The sequence below is a fragment of the Prionailurus bengalensis genome, chromosome D2, assembly GCF_016509475.1.
Source record: "Prionailurus bengalensis isolate Pbe53 chromosome D2, Fcat_Pben_1.1_paternal_pri, whole genome shotgun sequence".
Lineage (NCBI taxonomy): Eukaryota > Metazoa > Chordata > Mammalia > Carnivora > Felidae > Prionailurus > Prionailurus bengalensis.
In genome coordinates this window covers 82,985,781-82,994,569 of record NC_057351.1, presented here as the reverse complement: position 1 = coordinate 82,994,569, position 8,789 = coordinate 82,985,781, and the positions used below count along the sequence as shown (strand labels likewise).

The window sequence follows — 8,789 nt, the reverse complement described above, 5'->3', positions numbered from 1 at the left end:
AATTTAATTCTTTAAAGTTGATTTATATATTTTGAAAAACAGAGAGAGAGGGAGAGAGAGCTGAAGGGGCAGAGAGAGAGGGAGAGAGAGAACATCCCAAGCAGGCTCCATACCATCAACGTGGAGCCCAGTGTGGGGCTCGAACTCAGGAACCATGAGATCACTGCCTGAGCCGAAATCAAGAGTTGGACATTTAACAGACTGAGCCGCCCAGGTGCCCCTCCCCAAGTAAATTTCAGGCAAGTGAAGGTGGCGGGGGGGGGGGGGGGTGGCACACAAGGAGAAGGGGTCCAAGGACAGGGAAGTCCCCTGGAGACACTTTCTTGGCCTGATTGATTTGACCGCGGGCGTGTGAGCGCTAAGAGCATCCGGCAGGGGATACCCTGACAAGCCCTCAGGCCAAAGCCTTTTCCTACCCATCTGGGGTGCCCGTTGCTCTAACGGGGTCCCCACTCTACACTCTATTCGAGACTCTGATGGTGTTGGAGCGGGGCTGGGGGTCCAGATGCCAGCCCTGCAGATGGGGCGTGGGATTCTCCTCACAGGAGTGACATCTGCATTTTCAAAGAAATCTTAGGTGGTGAGCCAAGCTTCAAACCCAGCCGAAAGCCCCACCGCTGAAGTAGGCCACCAGACGGTTTAAGGGGACTGTCCTGCGGGTCTGGCACTTTGCCAACCCCCTAAGTCTTCCTGTAACTCCTGCTCTGTCTAGAGCGCTGACTCCGTGTACTTCGGAGTGTGCGTAAGATGATTTGACAGGAAGTTCAGCACCTCCCCGTTCTAATTAGGCTGCCCCAGCAAGGTCACAGAGCCGTCCCTGATAGGAAGCAGTAATTAGAGTGACAGAAGCAGTGTTTTCGGGGGTGGTTCAGAGATGCGCTTTCTGTGGTAGCGTAAAGGGGGAGGAAATGGAAACTAATCCCCTAAAGAAGGTTGATAGCATCCATGCATTCAAATTGCCTACATCAGCCTTGTCCCAGACAATTAGGAGTTGGAGGTCCTACACATTCACGTTTCCTTCCTAGGAACGATTCCATATTCTTGAAGGCGGTCCATCTCTGACTTACCCCTCGGGAGCAGGAAGCTTCAAAGTTCATTTGTCAATTCATTTTAAAGCAATGATGAACCCATTTCATGTTGCACAGGAGCGCCCTCCCAGCCCCCCCCCCCCCCCAGGCAGGTGGCTCTAGGAGGCAATCCTGTGGTTATTCTAGAAGCACAATTGGAGAATTTGTTTTCTAAGAGGCAAATACTGGGAACCTCAGTATAAATGGATAGCAATAGTCGTGGTTAAGGAAATTATGGTTTCTAAAATCGAATGCTCTGCAGCCATCAAAAAGAAAGTGAAAGGGGAACGTGTGCTCAAGATTAATGTCCACGGGATGAAGGAAGCAGAGAACACAAAATACAGAACAATGTGCATACCATGCTTTTTTAGTGTGTTTTTGAAAGAGACTAGTACCTGCATAGCTGGGAAAGGACACAACAGATTGCTTGTAATAATCGGTTATCATTGGGGAGCTATGGGAACTTAAAAATTTTCCAAACCTTCCAGCAATGAGTCGCATATCGTGTACAACTGTGTTTGCCCTTAAAGAAAAGGAGGCGAGACGGGTTTCGCGGCAGTGAGACCATGTCCCACTTCCACCCTTGTTACTCTGTCCCCGGTGTTACTCTGTCCCCGGTGAGGACCCTGAGAAAGCGCCCCAGGTGCACGGGAAGCCCGCCACCCCGCCCTCCCCCGCCCCGCGGAGCCCGCGCCCTCCCCGCTAGCTCCGTCCCCGCCCGCCCTCGCTCCTTGCCCATTGGTCTGCCTCCGCACCGCCGCGTCCAATCGCAGCGCTTAGCGCCAAATTCGAATGGTTGTTTTCTTTTGAATCGGGAGAGCGCGGCGGCGGCTTTACGCGCGGAGCTGCTAACGCCGGGCGCGTCCCGGACGCAGCTAGGCTGGGCCACCTGGTCGCCGGCGAGGGCGACGGCGGGGGGTGGGGGTAGTGAGGACTGCGGCGGAGGTGGCCGCGGGCGGTGTCCGTCCCTGGAGCGCGGGGCGGGCTGTGGACGCCGGTGGAAGAGTCGCTGGCTTTTCCGGGTGAGGACGTAAGTTGCATCTGGAGGAGCAGGGGATTCAGGTGGCGGTGGCCGTGGCGGTGCGGGCGACTGTCCCGGGTGAGCCGCGGCCGGGACGTCTCGGGGTTCCGGGGACGGCCGGTGCGTCTGGGGGCTAGAGCTGTGGGGACTCCTCTGCTCTGCGGGAACCGGCGCCTGGAGCGCGGCCAGGGCTCCGGCGAGCGGGTGTTGGTGGGAACTCTCTGCAGCCTTGACCTTGATGAGCTTCGAGAGTTCTAGCCGCGGGTCCTTGGGGGCACTGGGTGTTGGTGGGGGCGGGGGGGGGCGCTCCAAGGTGCAGCCCGGGGCCTGGCTGGGGCTCCCCCAGGGCTCAAGTAAGATGTGGGTCAGGGTGGCAGAAGCATGGTGATCGTATAAGCCAGCGCATTTGGTCACTTACAAGTGACTTCCTAGCTCTTTGCTTTCAGAGTAACACCCCACCTCCTCCGCGTGTTTTGTTTTTGTTTTATTCAGTGGCATGTTCCTGCATCAAGTTTGCTTCCGCAGACCTTTTGATGCCTGACCTTCCTATACCGATTACACTCAACATCTTGTTTAGAAAATGGGTCCTACAGGACGCCTTGTTACCATCAAAAGGAGCGGGGCGGACGGCCCCCACTTTCCACTGAGCCTCAGCACCTGCTTGTTTGGAAGGTGAGCCCTGCATAGGGGTGGACAATTTCCTTTAAAAGACATTAATATCCTAATCACAGATTAACAGACTGGAAACACCCGAGACGTAGTTCCTGCCCGCAGTTTGCTGGTGACTTTCCTACCGCTTGTCAACCTCTCATGGTTGTTTATTAGGAACTAGGATTTTGAAGACAATGTTTATATACTTTTTTTTTTTTAATCGAACACATTTTAAAATTGATTTGATAAAATCGTTACATGGAGAAAGATGTAGATTATCTTCAAATCCTGATTCACTTCATGCATTCTTTAGAAGGCCAGGATGTTCATCTGAAACCCCTCCAAACTTGGTGTTCCTTGGCTGTGGGGGACCCTCCTGAGCAAATGAGGGAAAGAGCCTCCGAATCTGGTTTGTTGGGGAAATGAAGCTGGGAGAAGTCTTGCTAGTGATCTGAGAACTTCTTTCTCACCTGTTGCTGTCCTGTGTTGTTGTTGGTAAATAACTGTGGTCCCTGTATAACAGGCACCCTCCCGTTTTCTGACCTGTGACTCTTTATATCAATGATAGGTCACCCTCCCTGTGGAGCCCTGTGAAGTGGGACCCACACCCCGTCCTGTCCTACCAGCCCTCTTCCACGTTCTACCCCACCACGGACATTCTACGCTTTTGCTCCTCTGTGTGCTTTTAGCCAGTTTGACCTTTACGACTGGAATGTTCTCTTATCTTCCTGTGTGAGGGATTCCTTTCCACCTTCTTGATAATCATCTAAATGTTACCTAAAGAGAAGCCTTTGGTGAACACTGCTCTTGTCTTCCCTAACGCTACACAGGGCGAGGAGGCTTTGGTTGTGTCTCCCACTCCTAAGCTCTCCCAGGACAGGGACTGTCTAGTTCGTAATTATGTACTCCGTGCCTAGTACGGGTCTGGCAAGCAAAAGGTGATCCATAGAGTTGGCACTCTGTGTCTAATAGAAGCGTGGCCTGGATGTGGAATCATAAGCCGCAGTGGTTCTCAGACTAGGATTATTTTGCCCCTCAGGAGACCTCTTGCAAGGCCTGGAGACATTTTTCTATGTCACGGTGTGGGCAGCTCATGCCACTGGCATCAGTGAACAGAGGATAGGGATGCTGCTGAACAGGGTATAGTGTCCACAGATTACAGGACACGCTCTACTATAAAGAATCATTTGGCCTCAAAGGGCAACAGTGCTGAGGTCAAGAACGACCAGGGATGCTAGCTGGCGGTTCCCAGCCAAACAAATTCTCAGTTCTAACGAGATAGGCTCTCTGTGTGTGTGTGTCTCTTTCTGTCTCTCTCTCTTGCTGGAATATTCAGATACCTAAAAGTCAAATTCTCCTCTTTAGTTTAAAGTGGGTTGCTCTAGCTCCTTTTCAGAGGAAAAAGAATACACGTTTTGGTATCAGATGTCAGTCACTCTGGTTATTATACAGAAAGGATTAAGTATCTTTTTATGCAAGATTTGACATTTCAAACCCATTCATGGGCGCCTGAGTGGCCCAGTCGGTTAAATGTCTACTCTTGATTTCGACTCAGGCCACGATCTCACAATTTGTGAGTTCAAGCCCTGCATCGGCTCTGCTCTGACAGTGCAGGGCCTGCTTGAGATTCTCTCTCTTCCTCTCTTTCTCTGGCCCTCCCTCACTCACGTGTTCTCAAAATAAATAAATAAAGTTAAAAAAAAAACAAACCCAAACCCATTCCTAAGTGTTTGGTCATATGCCATAGGTAGAAAGAGATATTCTTAGCACCAGAATATTACATTGAGAACAGAGCGGAGAGTCTATAATTGTTCAAAATTTCAGTAATAGGGACACCAGACCCAAGGAAACTTACTAAGGACCGTTTTGATTAGTTTCTATGTGGGTTTGGAAATTCTCCCTCCTGGTGCTCCCTGTTCATGTTCCTTGTGTGGAAAGACAAGTTGAATCTAATAATGTGTATTTGTTGTTTGCATTTGTAGTTTTAATAAGACTTCTGAATCTGCCCGTTAATACGGTACAGTTTTAAAACCATTAAAAGCTCATGAGTCCGTGGCTTTTACTGTGTGCCAGGCAAACGCCAGATGTGTATAATTCATGTACTGCTTGAACAACACCGCGAGATAGGTGCTGATGTAATTGTAAGCTTTTTGTTTGTAAAGCACGGCTGCACAGACAGGTGTTAGCAAAAAATACAGCACTCGTGATGATTAAACCTCTAAACATACATAACATTACAAATGAACACATATAAACCTTTTTTTATAGAAAAAAAGCACAGAGTATTAAAAATCGTCACCGTTCTCCAGACTGTGCTATAAAGTGCGCTCTTATTTGGGTCTTAGAAGCAGGTATTTCAGTAAAAGGCATTCCAGTTTTGTATTCTACTGTTTTCCCTTATAATTATTTCTAAGTACTTGAAGTTTTAAAGGTTTAGTATAGTTGGTTATATACCACTTGTCCAAATTGTTTGCAAAATGCACAGTTCAGGGACCTTGCCCAAGTTTTTATTCCTTTCTGTTGTTGCATTTAAGGATCAAACATATGGTCAAATGATGTTTTACTTTGAAACGTTAATGTAATTTTTTTTAAAAAAACTCAGGAGCTTAAAAATCTTATTTATTTATTTATTTTTTTTTCAATTAAGGGGTATTGAATGTGACATTCGCATCCAGCTCCCTGTAGTCTCAAAACAACATTGCAAAATTGAAATCAATGGGCGGGAGGTAAGTGGGTGTTTGAAGTCTTTTTTTTTTTTTTTTTTAACTTTTCATTTCGCTTCTTACCCATTTGTCAGTTACCTATCCCCCCCCCTTTTTTTTTCTACCTTGTAGGCAATGCTGTTTAATTTCAGTTCCACGAATCCAACACAAGTCAATGGATCTACCATTGAGGGACCTGTACAACTAAAGCATGGAGATGTGATCACTGTTGTTGACCGTTCCTTCAGGTAGGTGAGAAGTCCAAACAAATCAGACTCACGTAAATGGAACTTCTGATGCACCAGAGCTAGCCTTGTAGACTTCTGCGATCTTTCTGTAATGCTGGTGAGTGTCAGAGCATCTGAGGCTGCCATGCTCACCACTGGTTCTCCATCTAAAGTCACAAGAGTCTAGAAGGGATGACGCAGGGGACTTGGGTGATCCCCTTCGAGGATCCAAATGCAGTTAACTGGGCCAAAGAGGAGCGACCAGATCCCCAAGGGGTTTTATTTTGCTGCAAGTGTTGTGAAGCCGCAAACAGTTTTCAGTTTCTCTTTCATTTGAAAGTAAAAGACGCTCTTAGAGAAAGATACAAGATAAGATGCCCAGATGGGCTTATCACGAAGCGAGCGCCTTTGTGATTTCCATCTGTTACGGGCTGAATTGTGTCCCTCCAAAATTCATATGTTGGAGCCTTAACCCCCAGCAACCCAGAATATGACCGTATTGGGAGATAGGGTCTTTAAAGAGGTGATTAGGTTAAAACGACGCCCTTAGGGTGGGTCCTAATTCAATCTGACTGGTGTCCTTGTAAGAAGAGATTAGGACACTGAAGAGGAAGCAGGGGTTCAGAGGGACAGCCATGTGAAGAGACGGTAGGGGTGCCCTAGAGAGCGTTGTACAGCTCGGGTGCGATGTTCTGTCCACTTGCGTCCATTAGACTCAAATTCCTGGCTGTAGAATCATAGTAATTCACCCCCTTGATTCTTACTCAGGTAGGTTAGTTGAAATCACACGTTGAGGACTTTTTTTTTCCTTTGTTTTTTTGTGGGTTATTTTGCTCTTCTGTTTTTGCTCTCTGTGTTTTGAGGCTCTCCTGTGTGTGTGTTTAAATTTAGAATTATCTCCTGGTGGGTGAAGCCCTGCCATTTATCTTTCTGAGAGATCCTGTACCTTCACTGATGCTTTTTATCAGTGACTGAATTTTATCATTTTTCTCTGGTACATTGCTTTCAGCTTTGCATAATCCTTCAGGTTTAGATGGTCTCCTGGAACCAGCTGTTGGGGACACTTTTTTTTTTTAATAATTGGTTTATCTCCTTGATAGGTTGATCCTTTTATCATTATAAAATATGCTTGGTTTCTGTGAACAATTTTTTTTTTTCAACGTTTTTTATTTATTTTGGGGACAGAGAGAGACAGAGCATGAACGGGGGAGGGGCAGAGAGAGAGGGAGACACAGAATCGGAAATAGGCTCCAGGCTCCGAGCCATCAGCCCAGAGCCCGACGCGGGGCTCGAACTCACGGACCACGAGATCGTGACCTGGCTGAAGTCGGACGCTTAACCGACTGCGCCACCCAGGCGCCCCTTCTGTGAACAATTTTTATCTTAGAATCTATTTTGTCTGATGTTAGCGCGACTCCTCTCTTCTGGTTGCTGCTGGCATGGCGCATCCTTCTGTGTTCGTTCTGTGGGTGCCTTGGGATATACATCGTGTCTCCTGTAAGCAGCACGTGGTGGGGTCATGGTTTTCATCCACGCTGCCAAATGGAACGCTGCCTTCCTTCCAGCCTTCGTTTGTATCAAATAGATAATCTTCTGTTTGTTCCATTGGCTGTTTCTTTCCCGTGCTTTTTCTGAATTTGCCTCCATGTTTAAAGGGCGTGTTTATCGAACAGACTTCTAGCTTGGAAGTATTTGATGTGGAGTGGAGACCAGAACTTCTTCCCCAAAATGAGGTGCTGTTCAGACTGAGATTAACTGGGATGATTAAATCCCTCCAACAAAGAATGGGGAAAAAGTCTTAGGAAGGGGCACTTGACCAAGAACTCGACTACCATGAGAAGCAATTCCAGACACCCAGCTGTTTCAGATCAGACTGCCCCCTGGAGGCCAAGTTCAGTATGCCCATAAAAGGTTGTTCTGTGAATGGATGCTTGAGGTCTGATAGAACGACTTTGTATGTTGCTAAATCTCTCTACATATTAAGAAATGTGCCAGTCTTTGCCCGGGTACAGATACAGTAAGCAGGAAACTGAGGAGATCACAGCAGCCCTAAATTCTAGGGCGGCTCTGTGGTGACCCTGCCGTAAATAACATCACAAAGTGACTCAGGCCTCAGGTGCCGCAGGGCTTCCTGGGTGACCTTCCGAGTCCTCAGATGATTTCCAGGGATACAAACCAGTGGAAATCCGATCGGCCATCCTATGCAGTAGGTTTTCACATAGGAGGTACTCACACGGGCTCGTCCGTGTTCAGAAATCAACCTGGGTCCCGACCTATGATGTTAGCGTTCCAAAAGAAATTCGAGGCGACCTAAGATCTTTCCTAACTACGTTTATTTCCATGAATAAAACAAACCTGACGTTTGTTCCTCGCTCCTTGGACATTAATCAGATAGGGAAGTTTTACCGTCAGTTACAGATCTTGAATCTGAATATGTGTCTGTCCTTCTGTGCACTTCAGGTACGAAAATGAAAGTCACGAGGACAGAAGGAAGTCAACTGAATTCCCAGGACAAAGACGCAAACAGGTGATGAGCGAGGGGTGGCATCCACCTTTGAGTTCTGATTCCTGTGCACGATACTATGAAATCATTAACGTGCACGTCGATGAATGGTGTCTCACAAGTGAGGATGACTGGCCAGTTGTAAGGAAGGTGTGACTGAGATCTTAAACATGATGAACTTAGACAAACTTGAGTTTGTTTGTTTTTTTTATATTTATTTATTGAGAGAGAGTGTGCGAGCAGGGGAGACGGGCAGAGGGAGGGAGAGAGAATCTTAAGCAGCCTCCATGCTCTGTGTTAGCCCCACACGGGGCTGGGATCCCACGGTCCTGGGATTATGACCTGAACCCAAATCAAGAGTTGGACACTCAACCAACTGACAGACCCAGGAGCCCCATAAATTGAAATAATTTCATTTTTTTTCACATTTATTTATTTTTGAGAGACAGAGAGTATGAGCAGGGGAGAAGGAGAGAGAGAGAGGGAGACACAGAATCCTAAGCAGGCTCCAGGCTCCGAGCTGTCAGCACAGAGCCCGACGTGGGGCTCGAACTCACGAACTGCGGGATCATGACCTGAGCCGAAGTCGGAGGCTTAATCGACTGAGCCCCCGAGACA

General features: G+C 47.8%; 1 protein-coding gene across 6 annotated transcripts in view; it reads left to right on the top strand.

Moving 5' to 3' along the window:
* Positions 1-1,866: 1,866 nt before the first annotated feature.
* MKI67 (marker of proliferation Ki-67) overlaps positions 1,867-8,789 on the top strand; it is a 28,977-nt gene continuing 22,054 nt past the window's right edge. For 2 of the 6 annotated variants that reach the window (XM_043597874.1, XM_043597873.1), the window contains exons 1-5: positions 1,873-2,097; positions 2,581-2,760; positions 5,387-5,465; positions 5,574-5,689; positions 8,129-8,195. In XM_043597874.1, coding sequence (XP_043453809.1) covers positions 2,669-2,760; positions 5,387-5,465; positions 5,574-5,689; positions 8,129-8,195 — 354 coding nt within the window. In that variant the 5' untranslated portion in view covers positions 1,873-2,097; positions 2,581-2,668. Of the gene's footprint in view, positions 2,098-2,580; positions 2,761-5,386; positions 5,466-5,573; positions 5,690-8,128; positions 8,196-8,789 lie in introns of all 6 variants that reach the window. The other 4 variants (XM_043597872.1, XM_043597870.1, XM_043597876.1 and 1 more) reach the window with 4 other exon arrangements.